The sequence below is a fragment of the Carassius auratus genome, unplaced genomic scaffold (genome assembly GCF_003368295.1).
Source record: "Carassius auratus strain Wakin unplaced genomic scaffold, ASM336829v1 scaf_tig00005797, whole genome shotgun sequence".
Taxonomy (NCBI): Eukaryota; Metazoa; Chordata; class Actinopteri; order Cypriniformes; family Cyprinidae; genus Carassius; species Carassius auratus.
Window position 1 is genome coordinate 247,499 of NW_020523696.1, and position 27,371 is coordinate 274,869.

At 41.3% G+C, this 27,371-nt stretch overlaps 1 protein-coding gene across 1 annotated transcript in view; it reads right to left on the reverse strand.

Annotated features, from left to right (window-relative positions):
- LOC113071043 (E3 ubiquitin-protein ligase rnf213-alpha-like) overlaps positions 1-27,371 on the reverse strand; it is a 123,221-nt gene that overhangs the window by 26,615 nt on the left and 69,235 nt on the right. The window contains exons 51-55 of the mRNA XM_026244408.1: positions 14,219-14,461; positions 14,068-14,143; positions 13,354-13,388; positions 13,111-13,211; positions 12,557-12,713 (exon numbers count right to left, since the gene is read on the reverse strand). Of these exons, the coding sequence (XP_026100193.1) occupies positions 12,557-12,713; positions 13,111-13,211; positions 13,354-13,388; positions 14,068-14,143; positions 14,219-14,461 (612 nt within the window). The remainder of the gene's footprint in view (positions 1-12,556; positions 12,714-13,110; positions 13,212-13,353; positions 13,389-14,067; positions 14,144-14,218; positions 14,462-27,371) is intronic.

Genomic DNA, 27,371 nt, shown 5'->3' on the forward strand with positions numbered 1-27,371 from the left:
ATTTCAAATAAAATCTGTCCACAGATCCCTTTAATGTAAATTTTATCTTTTCAAATTAAAAAAAAAAACATCACATCTTCAAGCCAAACTGTTGCAGATGGAGCAATGATGTCCCTCTGGGTTGCAGTTAAGGTAATTGTTATAGTGTCACTGGGAGATCCAAAAATAGCTATTGAGGAACAAGGTCGCAATGTCACCCTAAGGGCCTCACTGATATTTTTAAAAACCAATTCCCAGTAATTGTTTAGAGAGGAGCAAGACCAAAATGTATGTGTCAGACTGGCTGGGGAGAAAGGGCATCTGTCACAGGCTGCATCTAACCCGGGATATATTCTTGCTAACCATTCCTTGCTCAAATGAACCCTGTGAAGCACTTTAAATTGTATGAGCCCTAACCTAACAGAAGATGATGATTAGTGGACCCTTTGAAGCGCCTCCCTCCAAAAAGCCTCAGGTAACATTATGCCCAGTTCATCTTCCCATTTGGATTTAATTGTATCCAGATAATACCCTTTCAAAGACATGAGCTGGGAATATAATATGGAAATAAATCCTTTATTAGTAAAATTGAGAGTAAGACTATCTAAGGGCAAGGTAGGAGGGAAATCAGGGAAGGGTGGACATTTGTTCTTAACAAAATTGCGAATCTTAAGGTATCTAAAAAAATGGCTTTTTGGGAGGTCAAACAGTCTGCAGAGGTTCTCAAAACTGTTAATAAATATTCAGTATATAAATCTTTAATGCATATTAACCCGGAAGTTGCCCACTGTCTAAATGATGAGTCTGTTGTAGAGGGAGGGAATAAATGATTTTTGTAAATAGGACCCAAAACTGATGCTGATGTAAATTTATAGTGACAGCGAAACTGATTAAAGATCTTAAGAGTGAAAAGTTCTACAGGGTTTGATGTGAATCGAGAAGCTTTCAAAGGTAAGGAAGAGTACACTAAAGCAGGGAGAGAGGAAGAGTAACATGTTTGTTGATTTTTGATACGGAGTCACTTATGTAAAGCAAAAGGTCATCGGCGTATAAAAACACACTATGCTCAATACCCCCCCTCCTAACCCCCTGAAATGCTGTGACTGTTTTCAAAGCTATTGAAAGAGGTTCAATCACAATGTCAAAAACAAGTGGGGACAATGGGCATCCTTGGCAGGTCCCTCGCGTTAATGGGAAAAATTCTGATCGACAATAATTAGTCCGAATTGATGCCGAAGGGGAATTATATATTAATTTGATCCAAGACATAAAAATATTACCAAAACCAAACTGTTTTTAAGACTGCAAACAAATATGGCCATTCAATTCAATCAAATGCCTTCTCCGCATCCAAGGAGATAACTACCTCCGGGTGCAGAGAAGTATCAGAAAGATACATTATGTTAGCGAGTCTACGAATATTAGAGAAAGATTGGCGACCTTAAATCCTGTTTGATCGTCTGAGATTATCGAGGGAAGGACATGTTCTAAACGAAATGCCAACACTTTAGCTAAAATGTTAATGTCGGTGTTTAAAAGAGATATAGGACGATACGATTCACACTGGGTAGAGTCTTTATCCTTTTTAAGGAGTGTAATAGATGCTTGCAAAAAAGTTGTAGGCAAGAGCCTGCCTCAAAGGATTCTTTAAAAACCTCAAAAAGAATTGGTGCAAGTTTTTCCTTAAATTTGTTATAAAAATCAATGGGATACCCATCAAGGCCTGGGGACTTGCCACTCTTCATTGCCATAACGGCCCTACTGATTTCTTCAATCTCAAGGTCACAATCTAAATCTACTGCCCTATCTGATTGCACAGTAGGAATAGCCAAATTGTTTAAGAAATTTTCCATTTCTGTAGTATCTGAAGGGAATTCAGAAGTATATAATGAGGAATAAAAGTTTTTGAAAATTTTATTAATTTCTTTTGGGTTGCTAACTAAAGTTTGATTTGAGTCTTTAATCTGAGAAATAAGATGGGAGGCAGTTTGACGTTTCAGCTGATGCGCCAAGAGCCGACTTGATATGTCTCCATATTCATAGTAAAGACCACACGTCCTCATTATTAATTGTTCTGTGTGAGAAGTGGATAAAATATTAAACTTTGTCTGCAAGTCAACTCTTTTTTTTTAATGTAATTCAGCTGTGGGAGATTCAGAATACTATCTTTCTAACTCTAATATGGATTGTGAGAGTGTTTGCAGTTCCTTCTTACGTTCTTTGTTAGCATATGATGTATGAGAAATTATTTGACCCCTCAAGTAAGCCTTTTAATATCTCCCAAAACAATGAGTAAGACACTGTATCTGTTTTATTGTGTTCTAGAAAATTATCTATACTAGATGAGACAAAGTGACAGAATTTATTATTGGATAGTAATAGTGGATTAAATGCCCAGATTGGTCGTTCTCTGATGTTCAAAGGGAAGTGCAGGTCCAGCACCACAGGTGCATGATCGGATACAACTATATATGAGTAATCAACTTTTTTAACCATTGATATAAACAAGTTGTCTACAAAAAAAATAATCTAGTCTGGAAAATGAATGATGGACATGGGAATAAAAGGAGAATTGTCTAGTCAACGGGTTTAAGAATCTCCAAGGATCTACACAACCATTCTGCTTCATAAACAGAGAAAAGGCCATTGCCATATCAGAAACATTACTACAAGTGCTGGATCTATCCAGCTCAGGATCGAAAACACAATTTAAATCCCCAGCGAATAACAAATGATGTGTATCAAGCTTGGGAATTATCGATAGGAGACAATAATGTAACGGCCATTAGGGTCACAGATTGTTTCAGAAGGTATAAACTGTATTCTTTTATTAATTAAAATTGCCACACCTCTAGATCTGCTATTAAATTTGGAATGAAAAATTTGACTAACCCATATCTTAAGAATTCTATTATGATCAGCCAATCTTAAATGTGTTTCTTGTAAAAACAATATATCTGGTTTGAAAGATTTAAGATGGGAGAAAACCTTAGCTCTTTTAACAGGACCATTTAAACCTCTGACATTCCATGTCATAAGTCTCACAGGATGACCTCCATTTTCATCACCTATATTAACTGTATGATACATAAATTAAAAGCATGCATCGGTCTTGATCTAAAGCAAATTGCAGCCATGAATTGTAAATGACAAAAATAAGATAACAGAAACCAGAGGTAAACAATCCTGCCAACCGCCCCTCCCTCCCTCCCTCCCAATCCCCAACTAAAAGGGGAAAAAAAGTTAAAAAAAAACATTACTATTCCTATATCTAAATCCCCAAGGGTGATCGCAGATAAAACATTAAAAAAAAACTTTCAAAGAATGCAAAGGAAATGATATTTATAACCATAAGTCCAGCGCAACCTCGGGTTGGAACATAGTTACAGTATGAATCTTTTTAATTAGAGTCTATGAAACCGTATGGAGAAAATTTTTTTTTTGTTTTTTTTTCTCTCTCCCCCTCCCCTCCTCCCCACTTACCCAAGGGGAAAAAGAATTGTCTTTGCACTGCACATTATTCTTCACCCCAATTAGAACGGTAGAACTCGTTGGCTTCTTCTGGCGTGATGAACAAGTGTGTTTTCCCTTCGTGAGTAACCCGGAGCCTTGCAGGGTACAAGAGACCAAATCTGACTCCCTTTTCGTAGAGCCGAGACTTCACATCTTTGTACCGCTCGCTTTTTCCCCAGCTCAGCGCTGAAATCCTCGTGAAAAAACACCCGGCGTCCACGAAATAGCAACTCTCGCTGTTGCTTACTGAATCTGAGGATGCAATGCTTGTCCTGGAAGTAGTGAAAAAGAACCAGAAACACTCTTGGTTTGGTCTGATTGGTCCTTGCATCGTTGGTTGGGTTGGGTCTGGCTCGATGGGCACGAGAAAGAACAAGAGGACTTGTGAAGAATTCTTTCTCCAGTACTTCCTCAAAAAAAATCTATAATCATAAATTTAATCGGGTCTTGTCCTTCCAACTTTTCGGAAATGCCCACAACTCTCATATTAGATCTCTGTGATCGATTTTCGAGGTCGTCCAGCTTTTCCTTCAGTGATACGTTCTCTTTTAGTAGTGCATCCATTGAAGCCTCGACATTCACCAGCCTATCACTGTAGTCATTTATCTTCAACCTCGCAAAGACGTTCGTCATGAGCTTCGTAATATGATTTAACTTGTTCCAATGTCACATTCACAGGTGACAGTGCACCAGCCAGTTCTGTTTTTAAAAGAGAGTGAACTACTTGCGTCATATCAACAAGAAGCACTGACCGGAGCCTTTCGAGATCTTCAGGGTAAAGCCGTTACGCCCTCAGGGGATGGCGCCATATCGTCGGACTTGCTCGAAGCTTCACCGTCTTTGTCGCCAGTTTTATTGCGAAGTTGCTTTCTAATTGTAATTTTTGCTCCACCGTTATTTCAAGTAATATCAGCTGCCAGATAATCAATTGTAGTGAATAAATATCGGAAAAGTAATGACTAAATAAATGAAAGAGGTCGGGAGCTTCATTCACATGCGTCTACTCACGCCATGCTTAAACCGGAAGTAGCATTTTATAATTATTAATATCATTATCAATATTTAAAACAGTTGAGAACATTTTTTTTCAGTATTCTTTGATGAATAAAAGGATCCAAAGATCAGCATTTATGTTAAATAAAAAGCTTTTGCAACATTGCACTATACCATTAAAAAGCTTAGGGTCAATATAATTTAAATTTGATGATAAAGACATTTATAATGTTAAAAAAAGATTTCTATTTCAGATAAATGCTGTTCTTCTGAACTTTCTATTCATCAAAGAAAACTGAAAAAAAATTATACTTAGATGTTTTATAATAATCAGAAAGAACATCAGAAAGATTTCTGAAGGACTGTGTGACTGGAGTAATGATGCTAAAAATTCAGCTTCAAAATCTCAATAAATTACATTTTTAAATATATTCAAATAGAAAACAGTTATTTTAAATAGCCTAGTAAAATATTTCAAAATTTAACTATTTTGCTATACTTTGGATCAAATAAATGCAGGCTTGGTGAACAGAAGAGACTTCATTAAAAACCATTACCAGTAAAAAGTTACTGTATAGGCAACTTAAATTTTCTCTAATTGTTACTGCTTTTAATTGGCTTAGAAATCTATAACTGCTGGACAACAACTGGTAATAATGATTTGTTCATATACTACAAACACTTGATACACTTATTATATCACATGCTAAGGCAGAATAGTTTCTATACTGTATTAAATGCAATGTCAATTAGGACTGCATTGTTCATATACTTGATTTATTACCTGCTGGAGATGACTTGAAAAACACAAATAAACCATATATTGTCGCAATCGTATGTTTAATTTCTTAATGTTTCCAAACATGTTTTTGTTTTTCTGTTAAAGCAAAGGTTTTCATACAGCAATTGCAGGACACTTTTGTCCATATTAGGACTTGCGCAAGCGACAATAAATCTATATTCATACTTGCTTTTGAAAACCTCTATGCGAACACACTTGCCAGAAAAAGTGTGCGGAGGACGAATTTACGTGATATTAAAAGTGGGGGGACATGTCCCCCGTGTCATCTATGCCCCTGCTCCGTGTCCTAGGTCTTTGACACATGAGGACACACACAAATTTTGCATTATGTTCCTAGGTGAGGAGCATGCGTGTTCGGTGCTTGAGGGCTCCAAACGTGTGCATTGTGAGAAATTCATTATGCAGGAGCTCCGACCATGTTTGTTTGTTTTTATGAGGGAAAAGCCTCCTAGGGTTTTTATCTGATTGCCATAAAACTTGGTAAACATGATCTCAAGACTTTGAGGATGCTAAACTGTGAAGGGAATTTTGATATCTCAAATGGTTTGGTTGTGTCAAAGCAATGATGAAATTTATAATGAAAAATGGGAAACAGTAAGTGTGTTATAACTTCCGACCAACATGCTTTGAATCAACATGCTTTTAAATGCTATGAAATCAGACTTTTACTTTTACCTGGTTTGCTTCAAACTTCATCAGAATAATCTTCATCAAATAAATTAATGAATATATTTACACAAATATACTTCGTATCCTGGAATATATATTAAGCCACTCCAACTCTACAGTATGATTTCTCCATCCAGCTAGGTTCTTCTACAATTACCCCATCAACTTCAGTCAGAAATCTTGGTGTAACCTTTGACGACCAGCTGACCTTTAAAGACCACCATGTAAAGATTGCTCAATCTTGCAGGTTTGCACTGCACAACATCAGAAAGATAAGGCCCTCTCTAACGGAGCATGCTGCACAACTTCTTGTCCAGGTCCTTGTCATTTCTAGGCTGGACTACTGCAATGCTCTTCTGGATGGACTTCCATCAAGCACAATCAAACCTCTACAAATTATTCAGAATGCAGCGGCAAGACTGGTCTTCAACAAGCCTAAAAGAGCCCATGTTACACCTCTCTTTATCTCCTTGCACTGGCTACCGGTTGAGGGTCGCATCAAGTTCAAGACATATAGTACAGCCACAGACTCAGCAGCCGCCCACTTCCACTCACTACTATGAATCTACATCCACTCCAGAAGTCTGAGATCTGCTGGTGAGCTACACCTCATGGTACCATCACAGAGAGGCTCAAAATCATTTTCCAGCCTAAAAGAGCCAATGTTACACCTCTCTTTATCTCCTTTCACTGGCTACCGGTTGAGGCTTGCATCAAGTTCAAGACATTGATGCTTGCATGTTGAACAGCCACAGACTCAGCAGCCACCTACTTCCACTCACTACTACGAATCTACATCCCCTCCAGAAGTCTGAGATCTGCTAGTGAGCGACACCTCGTGGTACCATCACAGAGAGGCTCAAAATCATTTTCCAGAACATTCTTCTTCACCATTCCTGGCTGGTGGAAAGATCTTTCCCACCCCTATCCAGAATGCTGAATCCCTGACAATTTTCAAATGACAGCTGAAAACGAATCCCTTTCGAAGCTACTTGACTTCCTCATAAAAATAAAAAATTGTCTTTCTCTTTATTAATTCCTTCTCTTTCTAGCTTGTACTTATTTGAACAATGTCTAAAACTTGACATTACAAGCACTTCGTGTGTCTGTTTGCCTCTTTAAGAAGAATCACTTCATGTATCCCCCAATTGTAAGTCCCTTTGGATAAAAGAGTCTACAAAATGACTAAATGTAAATGTAAATGTAAATATATGCATGGGTACATTTGAGAAATAAAAAAGATGCCTACTACATAAGATAGGGTTAAAGCATTGCTGACAAACATTGTCACGATCATCAGCTGGACTGCCCATGAACTACTATAGAGGGCACTCCACTTAGGACTCTGGCATCTTGTATTTCCATTCCTAACTCCATTTCTCATAATCCCGTGCTTAGGGCTAATAACCACCAGGTGTTCCCCATTACCACTCCCCTATATAAACTGTTTGGACTCTCTAATATTGTGAGGTCTTGTTTAGTTCTGCCTGGCATTTCCAAGCGTTTTCCCTGTGTTTGTTCCTTCTGTGTTTGTTCCTTCTGTGTTTGTTCCTTCTGTGTCAAGGAGGCCTATCTGTTGAGGAGTATGTTAACCGGTTCTGTGAGTTGTCTTATCAAGCACCATTTCAAGATGAAATATTGTTTAAGGACTTGTTCCGTTTTGAACTTAATGAACCAACAAAATCATGATTGCCTGAGGGGAAATTTATCTGTAGTTTAAAAGACATCATGGACTATGCACTTCTGTTATGTGACTCTCCATTCACTGTGGGAGAGGCAGAGGACAGCGTTGAAACCCCAAATAACTTTTTATGGGGGGGACAACACTGTCAAGCACAGTTGGCAGCGGTTCTTGAACCACCAGCGTCACTGAACAAGATGGCTGTCAGTCCAGCACCACTGTACAAGATGGACGCGAGCCCAGCGCCACTGCACAAGATGCCCACCAGCCCAGCACCACTGCACAAGATGGCCGCCACAGCTGACCTCCAGCTGAGTCAAGTCAAGTTCCCGTTGATCTTCCATAGTCAAGTCAGGTCCCCGCTGACCGTCCAGAGTCAGGTCAAGGTCATTAACACCCATGAGTCAAGTAAAACCACAGTTAAATTTCATGAGTCAAGTCAAGTCACTGTTGATCTTCAAGAGCAAAGTCAAGTCACAGTTTATCTTTATAATTCTAGTCAAATCACTACCGATCTTCCAGAACTTCATCATGTCTCAACAGATCTTCCAGAGGTTCATCATACCACACCAGATCATCCAGAGCCTTGTCACGTCTCAGCTGGACTTCCAGGACCTCGTCACATCCTGTCTGTTGCACCCAGCAATGTTCTCTAAGCCTGTTGTGTTGCTTTCAAGGAGACTGTTACTGCTGTGGAACATCCAGAGGTGGCGCCAACTGCTGCAGAACCTTCGGAGGTGTCAGTAGTATCCATCCATGAACTCTCGTCATGTGCTGTCACGGCTACGGAGGCCACTCAGGAACTCCCTGCTTGTCCTGTCATGGCCACGGAAGCCTTTCATGAACTCACCGCCTGTTCTGTCAAGGTCATGGAGGCCGTCTATCAACTCGCCGTCTGTCCTGTCACGGCCTCGGACGCCATCCATGAACTCCCCGCCTGTCGCATCATGGCCATGAACTCTCGTTCTGTCCTGTCATGGCTATGGAGGCTGTCTATGAACTCTCGTTTATTCCTGTCATGGCTATGGAGGCCATGTGTGAACCTTCTACCTTATCATGGCCACAGAGGCCACCATTAATCTGTTTATCTTCTCTGTTTCAGTCCCACCTAACCAGATTATGCTCTCCTTGGCCATCGACTCCACTGTGGTGGTCCTCTGCTCCGCCCTGGTGGGCTTCTGTCTCATCTGTTCGGCTTTGGTGGTCCTCTGCTCTGCCCTGGTGAGCCTCTGTCTCGTCTGCTCAGCTTTGGTGGTCCTCTGCTCTGCCCTGGTGGGCTTCTGTCCCATCTTCTCCACCCTGGTGGGCTCCAGCTCCCCTTGCTCCACCCTGGTGGGCTCCAGTTGATTTCATTAATTCCATTCCAAAAGTTATTATTATTATAAGTGATGTATATTATATTCATTCATTACACACAGACTGATATATTTCAAATGTTTATTTCTTTTAATTTTGATGTTTATAACTGATAACTATTGAAAATCCCAAATTCAGTATCTCAGAAAATTTGAATATTGTGAAAAAGTTCAATGTTGAAGACACCTGGTGCCACACTCTAATCAGCTAATTAACTCAAAACACATGCAAAGTCCTTTAAATGGTCTCTCAGTCTCGTTCTGTAGACTACACAATCATGGGGAAGACTGCTGACTTGACAGTTGTCCAAAAGACGACCATTGACACCTTGCACAAGGAGGGCAAGACACAAAAGGTCAATGCAAAAGAGGCTGGCTGTTCACAGAGCTCTGTGTCCAAGCACATCAATAGAGAGGAGAAGGAAAGGAAAAGATGTGGTAGAAAAAAAGTGTACAAGCAATAGGGATAACTGCACCCTGAAGAGGATTGTGAAACAAAACCCATTCAAAAATGTGTGTCACGGTCCAAAAATGCACCGTCTCCTGCTCGTCTCATGTTACGTCATGTTGATTGTTTCATGTGAGTGGGATGATCAGCGGCAGCTGCAGCTCATTCCACCAGCCTACTTAACGCCCTGTCTTTCGTCTCTTGTTTGTCAGATCGTTGTTTGAGGTCCTCAGTGATTCATGTCAGTTCGTCATCCAGCTCTACAGCTTCGTGCCTTGTTCCCGGTTTCTGTCTACAGTGGATTACAGCCTCACCTTGGATCTTTCACCACCATCACCTCTACCAGCGCACTCAAGACACCAACTCACCTGTCTGTGCTGCCATCGAGGTTCCTGCGTCACCCTCCGACATCTCCTCATCATTACAAACCTTCAATAAACATTCTTACTTGCATTTGCCTCCTGTCCTCCATTATACCCGTCACAATGTGGGGGAGATTCACAAAGAGTGGACTGGAGCTGGAGTCAGTGCTTCAAGAACCACTACACACAGACGTATGCAAGACATGGATTTCATCTGTTGCTTTCCTTGTGTCAACCCACTCTTGAACAACAGACCGTGTCAGAAGCATCTCGTCTGGGCTAAAGACAAAAAGGACTGGACTGTTGATGAGTGGTCAAAAGTTATGTTCTCTGATGAAAGTAAATTTTGCATTAACTTTGGAAATCAGGGTCTCAGAGTCTGGAGGAAGAGAGGAGAGGCACACAATCCACGTTTATTGAGGTCCAGTGTAAAGTTTTCAGGTTTCAGTGATGGTTTGGGGTGCCATGTCATCTGCTGGTGTTGGCCCACTGTGTTTCCTGAGGTCCAAGGTCAACACAGCCGTATACCAGGACGTTTTAGAGCACTTCATGCTTCCTGCTGCTGACCAACTTTATGGAGATGTAGATTTCATTTTCCAACAGGACTTGGCACCTGCACACAGTGCCAAAGCTTCCTGTACCTGGTTTAAGGACCATGGTGTCCCTGTTCTTAATTGGCCAGCAAACTCGCCTGACCTTAACCCCAGAGAGAATCTATGTGTTATTGTGAAGAGGAAGATGTGATATGCCAGACCCAAGAATGCAGAAGAGCTGAAGGCCACTATCAGAGACACCTGGTCTCTCATAACACCTGAGCAGTGCCACAGACTGATCGACTCCATGCCACGCTGCATTGCTGCAGTCATTCAGACAAAAGAGACACAACTCAGTACTGAGTGCTGTACATGCTCATATTTTTCATCTTCATACTTTTCAGTTGGCCAAGTTTTGTATTGGTCTTAAGTTAAATTCTAATTTTCTGAGATACTGAATTTGGGATTTTCCATAGTTATCAATTATAATCATCAAAATTAAAAGAAATAAACATATGAAATATATCAGTCTGTGTGTAATGAATGAATAGAATATACAAGTTTCACTTTTTGAATGGAATGTGAATGATTAGGTAAACAATTGAAATGTATCTTATGACTCTTTTTTTACAATATGTCAGATTGTATCTGCTAAATCATTTTAATCTGCAAATAATCTTTTTGAAGACTGGCTGATATTCAGTCTGAGGAATTAACAGTTCAACATCTAGATGTTGTGCTCACTGTAGGGGATTAGAGCAAGAAGACAAGAGGCGTTTATTTGTCATTTGCATAGTTAACACTTGGGAAAACATTGAAATGCTTGTGATGAGGCTCAGACATACAGTGACAATAACAAGATATAAAAGCCATAGACATACATGGAGAGCACTGAGATTTTTGAATGACTTCAGTGCTCATAGACAAAGACATGGACAGAGCATTATATACACATAAGTGGCAGTTACCGATACAATAAAGGTAGACAGTGTTAAGAGTTAAAAGTATTCATAAGTAGTCCTGAGGTACTAATATGATTATTTGGGTAGAGGGTTGTCTAAAATGTCATGCAGAGCGATGCAGAGCTACATGAAGGAATATTAAAAAAGTGGCAGTGCAAGTACAATAAAAGTAAACATAAGAGCAGCAATGTTTCCGGTTTTAGATAAAGGACAGCTGATTGTTAAGTAGTCTCATGGCTTGAAGATAGAAGCTGTTCTTCAGTCTGGTTGTCCGTGAACGGATGGATCAGAAACGTCTGCCAGATGGCAGTGTGTCAAACAGGTGATGAGCAGAGTGAGTGCGGTCCTTGATGATGCTGCGAGCCTTTCTCAAGCAGCGAGTCTGATAGATGTCCTGTAAGGCTGGGAGTTTATGTCCAATGATGAGCTCTGCTGTTCTCACCACTCGCTGAATAGCTTTGCGGTTTAAAGAAGAGCAGTTGCCATACCATACAGTGATGCAGATCAAACAGTGATGACATGATCAGAACTGTGCCGAAACTGACCAAGGGCAATGCAATGGAGTCAACAATGGAGAACCATGATAAATCTATTGAGGATCTTGGCACCAAGAAGTCTAAGCAAGTCTATGGAAAGTTTGTCATCTTTAGGCAGGCAGCCCCAGATAAAATCTAACACCCATGACTATCACTAGTAAAATTATGAGGGGTATGAGTTTCCCCCCAAGCAGGACAGACACATTGCCAGACTCAGACTCCTAAGACCTTTTTGACCCTGTCTACACAGAAGTGAACTCCTCCGCACTCTGATAATTAGTTAATATAATAATTAAGCCCCATTTAGCTAAATCTACCGGTATCGCTCATGTGAGATGCTTAGGTTTGAGATTAAACTTAAAAAAAAGTGTGCCTTCTCCAAGCCAGAGGTTTGTGAACCTTATATCTCTCCTAGACAGCACTCCGTGAGATTCCCATCTGGAAAGATCTTCTGTCTCAGGAACGGTGCTTGACTGACCAAAGGGAAGAACTCATAAACTCTGGTCTCTTACTCTAGTTGAGACCATCCTGAATACTAGATACATGGAGCTTAAAGGGGGAATACTTTGCATGGAGCTTACAGGGGGCAAAATATTTTTAATTAGCATATTAACTAGTATAGTTAAGTATGTTTTTAAATCGCTAACCACACTACATTTTTTGGAAGGCAATGGTGATTTTTTTTTAAGTATATTTTCTAAGCAGGCAGAGAGAATGTAATACCTGTGGGTTGTTTTGAGCTCCCAGCAGCATGGACATGTGTGTGAGCAGTCTGAGAAGAGCGAAGGGGGCAGGGGACATATTCTTAGTGTCCTGCATGTCTGGCTGGTCACGACGATGTGCGTCACCCAGAATGTGTCCCGACTGAGTACGGTCCCCTCTGCAAAGGGGAACAATTGCCTCAGATTGATTAAAGAAACATGTTTTGTAAAGAAATTAAGAAAGACTTTACAATAATGTTCCATACATTAACATCAATTTGATTAACCTATGTATACTAATGCTTTTTTATTTCAAGTTGTACAAATTTACCTTAATATATCATTAAATTAATATCCTAAAATGAATCTATATTAATAAAGGCTATAAAAAAATCCTTACAGTGGTTGTCTACTGCTTGGCTGTGACTATGGTCAATTGAACAGCTGAAAGGTTTTTGTATTTTGTATTTTATATTAACTGCAGAATCAAATATTTCAGAGAGCCAGGTAATAAACTAAGCAGAACTAAAGACTCAGAATAAAAAACAACAAGCGTTCATTGCAAGAGTAACTCACTGTATCTGCATGACTTTGAAGCCTTGAACGGGGATGTGATTTGTGCCACCTATTTGTGCATTACAGTCTTGACAGCGGCGAACCTCCGTGGGTCGACCACACTGGACAGATACATAAAGAGAATAAATGTTTAAGACAGAATGAATGACTTGATCATATTAAATTAAAGCTCATGCTGTGTTCTATGACTTTTAAAGTATGTAGTTAATGCCAAGCCAAATAATACAAATTAAATGATCCTACCATATCAACAATGCACGGATGACCGTTAGGACAGGCTGTTAAAAACAAAAGAATACATCAAGAATTGTTTTTTTTTTTTTTTTTTTTTTTTCAGAATGCAGAAATGTTTAAATACAGAAACACTTGACAATTCCAAGAATCTTTTGAAATTCCACCCCTCTTGTTTCCCAAAGAAATTCTATTGGCAGAAATACATTTTAGGGCTTAATATAAATTTATACATTTGATGTCTGATTAGAAATCCTACAAGTCTGTACAATATATAATCCTTCAAATCCTACTGGTCTGTGTAATATTACCAAACAAAATGCATCAGTCAAAAAGGTTTCAAAAAAGGGTTTCTTCTTTACTTCATTATTATTTTTATTATTATTATATGCACTTTGTCTTATATTTATTTAAAAAAAATAAATGAATGAAACCTTTGAAACTTGAAAAATGAAACTACCTTTTTTCTTAATTTTCCCAACTGAAAGACACTCAAATAACTGAAATTTTTTATTATTTTGCTTATTTATTTATTAGTTTTTTTATTTATAATACACAGGATAACCATTTTGAATATATTATCCTATATTATCACAGTTCTTATAATGAAGTTGTGCTTGTTTTACATGATTTATTGTGGCCTTTCTGATCAGTCATTAATCACTAGTCTCCAGGTGTTTATAATTTTGACAAATCTTTAATTTGCATGACAAAGAATCCACTTACAATACCACTGGACACCTTCCATGGCCTGCCGGACTACAGCAAACATGTCATCCGGCATAGTTGGGATGAATGAAGCCTGTGAGAAGAACATGACAGAAATAAGACACTCAAACACATACTCGTCACCCTGTGAAGTATGAAGGGTTCATACCGTCATGTTGTTTGGGGACAGAGCCAGCTGCTGCAGTGGGTTCAGTAAAAACTGATTTCCACACAACAGGACAGCAGCCATGTGGACCATAACCTCCACCAGAAGAAGCTCTTTGCCTGACGTCTCAGGTTGTACACGCAGATCATGAAGATTATTATTCACCAGCGCTTCAGCAAACGCTTTCATTTCAGCATTCACAAAGATGTCTGTTCTTCTGATATAATCTCCAAGGCCAGCACGTTGCTATAGAAAAAAGCATAGGGATATACATTTAACACGAATGTAGCATATTAACAAACATTCTATAATGCTTGTTTATATACAGGGTCGGCGCCACGAGGGAGCCCCAGGGGGCCTGGCCCGGCCACCTAGGTTACTGTGCCCCCTCACCTCTAGTCAGCACACCACCCTCAGGCCGGCGACACACTGGATGCGTGGCGCAAGCATCCCAGAAGCGTGGCGTGTCGGTTTTTAATTCGGCTCCCATGTTAACAGGTTAGAGCTTGCAGACTGCCTGCGTGAGACGCGCGGAAAACGCTTGCTTGCTAGAAACAGAACCGACGCCTATTTTTACCGGGACACGCGCGCGTGTTGGAAGTGTTTCCAGGCAAAATCTAATATGAAAATGTTTATATGTCATTTTGTACACAAATACATATGAATTCATGATATTTTGATATTTGAAAGTCTATAGGTTGACAAATTCAGATATAAATGTAATTAAAAAAAATAAATGAATAATTATCGATTTTCAAATATTGCACCTGTCAAACAATCTATTTCGCCGTCAGTACTTTTGACGGTGTCCTTTATCAGTAGGCGTAGGTGTAGGTGTATAAAAAAAGTTGATATTGTTGTCATGAAGACAAGAGCCTGGTCTGTCAACGGTCTCCCTCCACAGCAGCAGCGCAGCAGCGCTACGCCACTGGTTGCCACCCTAGGTTCTTTTTTTGCTCAATCCTGTCATTATCACTCTGCAAGGAGAGGATACAGACCTTTTAACTGAGATGAAACTTGTATCTTCACCTGCCGAATGTGTCCGCAATCTCCGCAGCGAAGACGAATTCTGCATTTCTCTGTGACAGTTACAGCAATCACTAAAAATACACCTGTTTCAGCAAAACGGAGGCGACAGGTAAACAAGAACCTGACTGAATATGTAGTTGAAGAAACAACTGGAGCCCACATCATTGATAAAGTTGAGCTACGCAGGCTGTACTTCAGTGCTTTGGATCAGTGGCGTAGCCACCTAAAAATAGATACAGAATTATTTTTTATAGTCTTAATAAAAATGTTTAATTAACTTGGATATTGTTGTTTACTTAGAAAATATAAATATTTCTAAAATCAACCCTTTTACGCGTACGTTCAAATATTTTAAATGACCCCTTGTTTCCATGGCGACGCGTCATGATTGTCACGTGACACAGCAGCCAAAAGAACTAACAGATGTATCGCTATTCGTTTTATTTATTTTTTCTTTTTTATTAAAATATATATGCAAACTTGCTTAACATGTCAACTATCTGATATTCCGATTCTTCTTGATCTATAATCTATATATTTTGCTGCTTCCATAGACATATGTGTGTATTTTACAAACTACCAATGTATTATTTTACTAGTGATTATGTATATTTAAATATATGAAACCTAAAATAAACATTATGTGGTTGAAAACACTGCATATAAATTGTGATATATGACAAGCTCTGAGCGCGTCCGTCTCTGGCTCAGTGCCAGCTATGGAAGGCCAAAAGGGTCAAATTCACGTGAATTTTAACGCGTCAACAACACGTTAAATACGTGTATTTCACGCGTAAACAACACGTATTTAACGCGTTAAATACGTGTTGTTTACGGGTTAAAAATCAGCGCGTACTTAACGTGTATTTAACGTGTATTTCACGTGTTAAATACACGTGAAGTACACGTGAAGTACGCGTTAAAAATCTGTTTGAACGAGTCAATGTCATTGGCTGCTGAGGACTTGGGTCAAACCACTTCTGTGAGCTTAGAGGGGTGTACCATTCACAGACAGGCAACCACCATTTAACATGCTATAGATCAGCTTATTCAGCCTTATTATTTTGTCTTTTTTTGGTATAGACTATAGAAATAATATAATTTAATTGCAGTTTTATGAAATATTTATTTTTTAATAAATATTAATTAACATTTTGTGGTGATAGTATAATGTTTATAAAAGTTACAGTATTTTGTAATGAAACAGGACTTTTTGTTTAGCTCTTGACTCGCCAAAATATACTATTCAAATACTGTTGCTTTCTGAGTGCCATACACAAAAATACCAACTCATAACTCCACGAATATAGCAAGGAGAGTCAAAAGTTATAGTCTGAATCTACTGTGAAGATCCAAGGGGCTGTAGTATTTTATTTTGCCCAGCAGGTGTCATGGGGTAACACTTTTTGTGTCTTTAGGTTAAGTGCTGTGATGCAGGTGTGGAAAATTGATTGTGATTAACAATGCTGCCTATAAGATGCTGGCTTTCTTACCCTTTGGAGGGAAGGAGATTGGGGCTTGGTCTTTGCTGGTCTTGCAGACTTTCTCACGCTCTCCAGTCCAAGGCTTGAAGTTGTGTTTTTGTATCTTTATATTTTTTTTATGTTTTACCTCAATGTGGTTATGGCTGTTTTCTGATTAAAACACATATTTGTGCAAATTTGATTATGTTGTATGGACTCTCTATTCATGTTGCTACTCCTTGATCCAAGGGGTTGTAACACTACGTTCTGTCAAATGTTTAATAGAGCTCTCCAACTGATTCATGGGTTTAGGTATTATTTACATATGAAAGATCATAATGGATTGTTTTGATTTTGGACTCATTTCAATCTGGAGAATCGGCTGTAAATAATGATATGCCATTTTCACAATCAGAGCATGTTTCATGAAGTTATAAAGGTAAAACCATGAGAATATTGTAGCATGTGCGCATTTGGAGTTTTTGTTTTGTTTTGTTATAATTCGATGACGGATATCTTCAAATCTGAATGACAGATTATTGTATAATTGGGCTCATTTTAATCGAGAGAATTTTAAATTTTCCAATATTATTAAAATAACTAAATTACTAGTAACTACTTACTGCTCAACTCTGACTTTCAGTAAATAAAAATAGATATTTGCACATTCTCCTGCTGAGAAATAACTGACAAAATGTAAGAAAAAATATAGTGTTCAAGATAATTTATATCCATCTTATTTGATATTCAATATCTCAGGACATACATAAGTTTAGTTAAAGTATCTGTTTCAAAAGTTTTGTGATAGTATAAGACTTAAGTTAGTATCGAGCATTAACATTTGTGTGGGGAAAATAGTTACAATGGAGGTAAGCAATCAATTCAGGTTTAAGATATACAAACCATTGAAATCAATATCTGTCTTTAGAAAACAATCATCTCAGGAATCAACAGCTTTTATTGTGCTTACATTTACAGCGATCGCCAAGCAGGTGGCACTTATTGAAACCTCTTTTTTTGTTCAGCAATTCTGCACTTTTTGTTCAGCGATTATGCACTCATCAGACAATCAGTAATTAGGTACACAGGTGATGTTATAAGACATAAGCATTTAAGACTTTCAGGATTAGAATGAAAACTTGTACTAGGGTCAGGACAACAGAAGTATTCTACTGCTACCACCGTCATTTTTTGCACTTGTTACACTAGTGCGCCTAACTTTTTTCTTACAAGTCCACTTCTTTTTTTTTTTTAAATCGCTGTCCATATAAACAATATTGACTTGTAGCCTAAAAGATTAACTAACAATCTGGTTAACATAATGTATTTGAAGTACATTTCTACAAGAAAGGTAACTTACTGAAAAAGTTTTGGTGCTTAAAGTGTTTCACTGAGGTGAAATTTAAACCTAAAACATCTCAAGATATATGAAATAAAAAGAAAATCTAAATGAAGGGTTTTAAGGGCTTCAAACTGAACATATCATGGCTCAATGTCTTATGGACTATCCTCCACTGCAGTCACATGCCCCTCGGATGGCCAACTCCTGTAGTCTGTCCTTCTTGATCTTTGGCCTTTGCTAATCCAGACTTGGCCATCTACACTGATTCTTATCAGATCTTCCACTGTGTCTGAAAAAAATGGGACAGATCAGACAAACCTGTCTGATTTGAACAGGTGAACAGTCCCTAAACAGCTTACACTTATTGTATCAGCTATTAAAATAGTTCAGTTTTATATGTAATAGAAAAGTGATTATATTTTGTTAATATAATATATTTTATTAAGTTAAGTTAGAAAAGCGTTTGGAGCATTTTATGTTTGTTAAATATAAGTTTTAGGTTTTTTTTAAGTAACGACCAAGCTGCCAGCGGCAGACAGTGAGCCTATATGTTTGATGAATTTAGCCTTCTCAAATCATCACGACTTGCCTAAAATAAAATCTATAGATATAAAACAGTTGAAGCATATGACAGTGTTTGTTTGACCCAGATAAATGTAAGCTATCCAATCATTTGTGAGGAGATGCTTCAGGACAGGGAAACGGCAGCATGATCACTTGCAATTTTTTCCTTGGATATGCCATCATTTTTGCTTATAAAAGGTAAAAGTAATACATTATTCGTAACAGTACACACAATATCAACAAAACAGTTGCTCGTTCTGCCGTGTTGTCTTTAATAGGAGTACAAAAATTAACCGAAACATACATACATACATACATACATAAATATAGCTTTAAATAACTACTTAACAAAATAAAAAAAATAAAAAACAAAAACTTTCATTATAATTATAACCCATTAAGATGTACTTATCTCTAAAAGCGCTTCTAATGAGGAGATGACGAGTCGGGATTGCAACTGTCATGATCCCAGTTCGGTCTCCATCTGCTGGTTCTTTCTTTTCCTTTGTGCTCACTTATCTCTACTCTCATCATCTTCAGCTGTTCCTCGTTCTCTTCCGCTCACCTGCTCTCTATCTCCTATCATTAGGCTCTCTATTTCTAGCTCTGTCTCTTTCCATTCCCTGTAGATTATTACTAACCACTTTGGATGTTTCTGACGTTTTTGTGCTTTTTCTACAGACCTCTAGTCTAGTCCTGTCAAGTCGTTTGGAGAGTTTTGTATGGACTGTTTGTTGCTTGTCTTGTTCTCCCCCAGTTATCTGCCGTGAGGAGTAACGAGGGGTCCCCTGCCTCACCTGTACCCTGTCTCGCTGATCACAGGCTTCCCAGACCAGCCACTTTAGGCTCCATTGTTTTGACCTGGAATTATCCCTGTACTCTGCCTTTGTTTTTTGGCCGTTGCGGCTTTGCCTTATTTCTACTAAAAGAGCATTAACTTGCCATTCGCCTCCTGGGTTCTCTCTCTCTCTCTGTTCCGTGACAGCAACTTCATTCTTGTGATACAGATTCAGAAAATGCTAGTTTATTAGTAAATTAAAATCTTCTTCTTAAGCCTATTATTTGAACGCAGAACTGTTCAGCAGTGCTGCTGCGGGACACAAAACACCGTTGAGCCACTCTTTACAGTCGTGGCATCATGGTCTCCTGTTGTTTCCACTAGGGCAGCAAGTTTTTTTTTTCATCATTAATTGATGAATGTCTAATATATAAAAGTAAGAAGAAGTCTAAACAGACTGGAGGCCCGGCTCGAGGGGTTCCCCTTAAATGGCTCGTTGCACCGGTGCGACCTCAGAGTTTTTTTTAGTCGCACCATTGAGAAATTGTTTGAGGCTTTGAATAAACTAGAGCGAGTTTTGTACAAGAAGTCAACCCCAGACCCATATAATAATAATAATAGGCCTATTGATGTCACCATTTTACTTGTAACTTCATAAAACAAGATTTCAGTGTTCAGTATTTTCAGAAAATTATCCCAATTAAAATGAGCCCAGAGATACTGTAATCCATGGATGAGATCCAAATATATTGCTATAACACATAAAACCCAACAGGCACAGCACAACAAATAACTTTAGTTTCCCTTTGCGCTTTTATTAATAACTTCGTGAAACATTAGATCATGCAAAATCATATGTCATTTTTTAGAAAATTCTCCAGATTAAAAGGAGCTCAAAATTATCATAATTTGTTCACTTGATCTAAATATATTACTTACGATATTATCACACACATGAAATCATTCAACTGAGAAAATAACATAGGTTACGTTTCCATTCATAACTTCATGAAACATGCATAGCTCGTGGAAAATTTAAAATTCTCTCGATTAAAATGAGCCCAATTATACAATAATCTGTCATTCAGATTTGAAGATATCCGTCATCGAATTATAACAAAACAAAACAAAAACTCCAAATGCGCACATGCTACAATATTCTCATGGTTTTACCTTTATAACTTCATGAAACATGCTCTGATTGTGAAAATGGCATATCATTATTTACAGCCGATTCTCCAGATTGAAATGAGTCCAAAATCAAAACAATCCATTATGATCTTTCATATGTAAATAATACCTAAACCCATGAATCAGTTGGAGAGCTCTATTAAACATTTGACAGAACGTAGTGTTACAACCCCTTGGATCAAGGAGTAGCAACATGAATAGAGAGTCCATACAACATAATCAAATTTGCACAAATATGTGTTTTAATCAGAAAACAGCCATAACCACATTGAAGTAAAACATAAAAAAAATATAAAGATACAAAAACACAACTTCAAGCCTTGGACTGGAGAGCGTGAGAAAGTCCGCCTGACCAGCCAAGACCAAGCCCCAATCTCCTTCCCTCCAAAGGGTAAGAAAGCCAGCATCTTATAGGCAGCATTGTTAATCACAATCAATTTTCCACACCTGCATCACAGCACTTAACCTAAAGACACAAAAATGTTTTACCCCATGACACCTGCTGGGCAAAATAAAATACTACAGCCCCTTGGATCTTCACAGTAGATTCAGACTATAACTTTTGACTCTCCTTGCTATATTCGTGGAGTTATGAGTTGGTATTTTTGTGTATGGCACTCAGAAAGCAACAGTATTTAAATAGTATATTTTGGCGAGTCAAGAGCTAAACAAAAAGTCCTGTTTCATTACAAAATACTGTAACTTTTATAAACATTATACTATCACCACAAAATGTTAATTAATATTTATTAAAAAATAAATATTTCATAAAACTGCAATTAAATTATATTATTTCTATAGTCTATACAAAAAAAGACAAAATAATAAGGCTGAATAAGCTGATCTATAGCATGTTAAATGATGGTTGCCTGTCTGTGAATGGTATACCCCTCTAAGCTCACAGAAGTGGTTTGACCCAAGTCCTCAGCAGCCAATGACATTGACCCGTTCAAACTGATTTTTAACGCGTACTTCACGTGTACTTCACATGTATTTAACACGTGAAATACACGTTAAATACACGTTAAGTACGCGCTGATTTTTAACACGTAAACAACACGTATTTAACGCGTTAAATACGTGTTGTTTACGCGTGAAATACACGTATTTAACGTGTTGTTGACGCGTTAAAATTCACGTGAATTTGACCCTTTTGGCCTTCCATAGCCAGCCAACGCGCGAAAGCTGTTTGAATCTGGCAGTTCTGTGACGCCACTGAACATTCTAAATCATAACCTCAGGGGCACAGAAATAAGAATCCAGTAGGCCTATATGGTACAATAGATGCTAAAAATGTTAAAATGGAATTTACTTTTTAAAGTTATTTTTGTTAAAATACATCTGCTGTGGAGGTATGCCCCCCCAGTGACACAACGAGGCCCCCTCGTTTCGTATGTCCTGGCGCCGACCCTGTTTATATATGTTTATATATCCAATTACTTGTTTATTACATTACATTTAATCATTAAGCTGACACTTTTATCCAAAGTGACATACAAATGAGAACAATAGATCAGTCAGGTCAACAAGAGAACAACAACAGTTCATTTCTCTTGGTTCATGTCAAATTAATTTTTATAAATAAGTCGCACCTGACTATAAGTCGCAGGACCAGCCAAATTATGAAAAAAAGTGTGACTCATAGTCCAGAAAATACGGTATATATATATATATATATATATATATATATATATATATATATATATATATATATATATATATATTTATATTTATTTATTTATATTTAAATACCTAATTTATTTATATTCCAGGCCGGATATGGGATATTGCTTCGATAGACCAATCTACTTCTAGTGTAAACTAAACGAGCCAATGCACTTTGGCTTGCAATTATTGCATCCAGCTGCCGCTGATCACTGCGTGAGTATAAGAGGGCAGCAGGTGCAATCCATACCAGCTTTTCGCTTCGGAGCCGAGCGTTAGTATCGCTCTGCTCAACTGTGTCTACTGTGAACTACGAGTTCAGCACGCTCTCGGAAGCTTCGTGTGTTGGTGAGACGGCGCTTCAGCGGCGGTTGTTCCTGTGTCGAGTGGATTGCACACTTCAGGATGCACTACCCCTGTCGTGTTGCAAGCGGCAAATTCCCCTGTGCGCCTCAGCACTAAAAGAGCATTTCCTAAAGAGCAAATATCTCTAAAAGAGCTTCACAGGTGCGTATTTGTAAAGACGACAGATCGTCCTTATAAGGATGCTGTTTCACCCCCTGCGTTTCTGGGTGTGGTCGTTACCTGGCAATGGGTGATGGTCATGATCGCTGCCTCACGTGTCTGAGCGTCGAGCATGCTGAGGTGGCTTTCGTGGATGAGTCATGTTCTCACTGCGGGAATATGACCATCTCGGAGCTGCGAACCAGGCTACCTTCAGGGGGGCAGAGTCCCATTGCCGCGGCCGCGATTTAGGGCTCGTTCTGGTGGCCGACAGACGAGATCCACTTCCGGCAGTAGCGCGGGTGGTTTGAGGGTCACAGTGGTGGCAAACCCCGCAGGGAACCAACCCTCTGGGGACCACCATTCCTCTTGCACCTCCGATCCAGTGGAGCAAACCACGGAACGCACTGGGCCCTCTTCAAGGAGCGTACCAGCGGTATCCAGTGAGACTCTCCCCAACCAGATGTCGATCTCAGCATTGGAGGGAGAACTGTCGGATGACGATTCGGCTGCACTAGCACCCTCTAGGACAGTGGCAAAGCCTGAGTCGGATCCCGAAGTGGCAGCTATGCTTTCCAGGGCCACCGAGAGGGTAGGGCTTGAGTGGAATCCCCCACCGCGTCCCGAACCCTCGCAGCCTGATGATTGGTTTCTCGGGGTGGCACGCGCTGGTTCTCAGGGCGGTGCCTTGGAGCTGGGCGCAGGTAGACTGCCCCTCCTGGGATGCGTGACCCAGAGAGAGGTAGCTGCTTTCTGGGGGATGGTGAAGGCACCTCTCCCTCCCCTGGAGGAGGGCCAGACGGAGAATCTGGAAATCTCGACAGGAGAGTAGTTTTCTCCCTCTCTGGGTCCCAGGAGGGCACGGAGAGTTTGGGACGGACAAGCACCGGACCTCACTCATCCTCCTCCTTCGCCAGATGGCAGCAGCGGGCGGTTTGAGAGCGTCAACAAAGGCCCTACTCACGCACCCTCTGCCAACCCGTGGAACCAGTTGAGCCCTAGACCCCTCACTCGCACCACACTCCGGCCTGCTCACAAGCCGCCCGAGTTGGGTCCCTGTGTTCCACCTTGCTGCCCCACTGCGGGTATGGCTGTGGTTCCGCTGGTCCCGCTTGTACGGTTTTTAAGCGCCTGGTCAGCGCTACCCAGCCCATCTCGCTGGCTTCTGTGAACCATCAGCCTCGGCTATGCGATTCAGTTCGCCCGGCATACCCCCAAGCTCTGCGGTGTCCGCTTCACTACAGTGTAAGCATCCGATGCTCCTGTCTTGCGGGAAGAGATCACAGTCCTACTGGCGAAGGACGCGATAGAGCCGGTCCCTCCAGCCGATATGAAGACGGGGTTTTACAGCCCGTACTTCATTGCACCCAGGAAAGGCAGTGGGTTATGACCGACCTTGGATCTGCGAGTTTTGAATCGGGCCCTCCATAGGCTACCGTTCAAAATGTTGACACAGAAACGCATTTTCAGGTGCGTCCGTCCCCAAGATTGGTTTGCAGCGTTCGACCTGAAGAACAGGTTGTGATCAGTTGTGAGAGCACAGGGATGTTGTGCTAACGTCTGCGGTCGGTGCTAGCCTGCTTGAATACGTTCAAGAGCAGGACAGCGGTCCCACTGAAACTCTTTCAGAGGCTCCTGGGGCATATGGCGGCCTTGGCGGCACTTTCACCACTCCAGCACTGGCTTTATGGCCGAGTCCCGAGGTGAGCATGGAAGCACGGCACTCACCGGGTCCAAGTTTCACCGGACTGTCGCCAACTCCGTGGTCAGATCTTGCATTTCTCTGGGCAGGGGTGCCTCTAGAGCAGATCTCCAGGCATGCTGTGGTTTACATTGATGCCTTCACCACCGGCTGGGGGGCCACGTACAACGGGCATGCAGTCTCAGGGGTTTGGACGGGCCCGCAGCTGCAGTGGCACATCAATTGCCTAGAGTTGTAAGCAGCGCACCTTGCCTTGAAGCGTCTCAAAGGTCTCTTATGAGGCAACATGTGCTGGTCGAATGGACAAAACTGCGACTGTTGCGTACATCTGCACTCTCGTTGCATGTTGCAACTCGCACACCACCTCCTCCTTTGGAGTCGGAAGGTTCTGAGGTCACTTCGTGCCGTTCACATTCCAAGCCTGCTCAGTCGTACAGCCGACGAGTTGTCTCGAGCAATGCTCCCGGGAGAATGGCGACTCTGGGTGACTCCTACCCAAGTATGCGTTTCCCCCAGTGAGCCTTCTCGCACAGACACTGTGCAAAGTCCGGGAGGACGAGGAGCAAGTCTTGCTAGTAACGCCGTATTGGCCCACGCGGACCTGGTTCCCCAAACTAGTGCTCCTTGCCACAGCCCCTCCTTGGCCAACTCCTCTGACAAAGGATCTACTGACTCAGAGATGGGGCACCATTTAGCACCCACGTCCAGACCTTTGGAAACTCCATGTTTGGTTCCTGGACAGGACGCTGAGGTTCTAGGTGACCTACCCCAAGAGGTAGCGAACACCATCACTTTGGCAAGAGCACCGTCTACGAGACACGCTTACGCCTTGAAGTGGAACCTGTTCGTCGAGTGTTGTTCTTCTCGTCGAGAAGACCCACAAAGATGTCCGATTGCAGTCTTGCTGTCCTTTCTGCAGCAAGGGCTGGAGTGAAGGCTGTCTCTCTCCACCCTAAAAGTCTAGGTTGCTGCTATTGCTGTGTACCATGACCCCGTGAATGGGAAGTCTTTGGGTAAGCATGACCTCTTCGCCAGGTTCCTTAGAGGGGCCAGAAGGTTAAATCCATCCCGCCCCCCCGTATACCCTCTTGGAAGATTCGAGACTTTGCATTCAGTTGAGCTAAAGTTTCTTTCATTGAAAACTCTGCTCCTGCTTGCACTGGCCTCCATCAAGAGGGTAGGGGACCTGCATGCATTTTCGGTCGACGGTTCGGGCCGACTGACCCCGGCCTGGCTACGTGCCCAAGCTTCCCACTACACCCTTCAAAGACCAAGTGGTGCACCTGCAAGCGCTGCCCCTGGAGGAGGCAGACCCAGCCCTGGCTTTGCTTTGTCCCGTCCGAGCATTAAGGTGCTACGTAGACCGGACACAAAGTTTCAGGACCTCAGACCAGCTCTTTGTGTGTTACGGAGGCCGGCAGAAGGGGAGTGCCGTCTCTAAGCAGAAGATGGCCCACTGGATTGTGGATGCCATAACCCTGGCTTATCAGGCTCAGTATGTGCCCTGACCATTCAGGTTGCGAGCTCACTCAACTAGAAATGTTGCATCCTCCTGGGCGCTGGCTCATGGCGCCTAGCTGACAGATATTTGTAGAGCTGCGGGCTGGGCGACCCCAAACACGTTCGCTAGGTTCTATAGCCTTCGTGTAGAGCTGGTATCCTCCTGTGTTCTCACCTGGTATCCTCCTGTGTGAGACGTCACTTCCCACGAGACGTCACTTCCTGTTCGTTGTTGACGGCTGTACTGCGTTTGAGCTCCGTCACAGTCTTCTTTTCGTTGACTATTTTTAACTTAAAAATCAATTTTATACATCATCGTTTCCGTTTATATAACGCGTGAATATATCCTCTATTGTATTCTACAACAAAAACAATCAGAGCGCCTCGCTATCACTAGTTTTATTTTGATCTCCCGGGTCCGCTATTAGCTTTTAGGCAGTTAGCATCAGCAAGCGTGGTTGCTGCTAACTGCGCTTACATTGCTAATACTCTATTCACACACATTACCACTGCTGTACTCACTGTTACTTGCTTTAATGGCGGATGAATGTCTCCACTCTGTGCAGCTCGAGCTCGAGGCCGTGGGGAAGCAGATTCGCGACCTGGAACAGAGGCAGGCCCAGCTGAGAGAGCGGAGAGCCGCGCTGGAATCATCCCGGGCTGACGCTCACAAGTAAGTATACAGCGTGCTGTTAACAGTCCCACCACGTCTACTCTGTGTGTTTCTCTGCGCAGGCCCGGTGCACCCAGGATGCGATCTTCCCAGATGTCCTTCACTGCGACGCCGGGACACCACGGACCCTGGGTGCATCCACAGCGGAGGACGCGAGCTGGGTCCCGTGCGACGACTTCTCCCCCTCCTGCCTTCAAGATCTCCATCCAGAACCGCTTCACTCCCCTCCGCGAGACAGGACGCGACGCTGTGATCATCGGAGACTCCATCGTCCGACATGTAAGTGCTACGTTAGCTGAAGGTAAAGTGCACACTCATTGTTTGCCTGGTGCTCGTGTTCTCGATGTTTCTGCGCAGATACCCGCGATCCTGAAGGACAACGAGAGCCCCAGAGCGGTCGTGCTTCACGCCGGGGTTAACGACACCACGCTGCGGCAGACGGAGACGCTGAAGAGGGACTTCAGGAGCCTGATCGAGATGGTTCGCAGCACGACGCCCGCGGTGACGATCGTCGTGTCAGGACCACTGCCCACGTATCGACGAGGACACGAAAGGTTCAGTAGACTTTTTGCTTTAAATGAATGGTCGTTGTCATGGTGTAAAGAACAGAAACTGCTATATGTTAATAACTGGAATCTTTTCTGGGAGCGTCCTAGACTTTTTCGCGCTGATGGATTACACCCCAGCAGAATTGGAGCGGAGCTTCTCTCTGACAACATCTCCAGGACACTTCGCTCCATGTGAC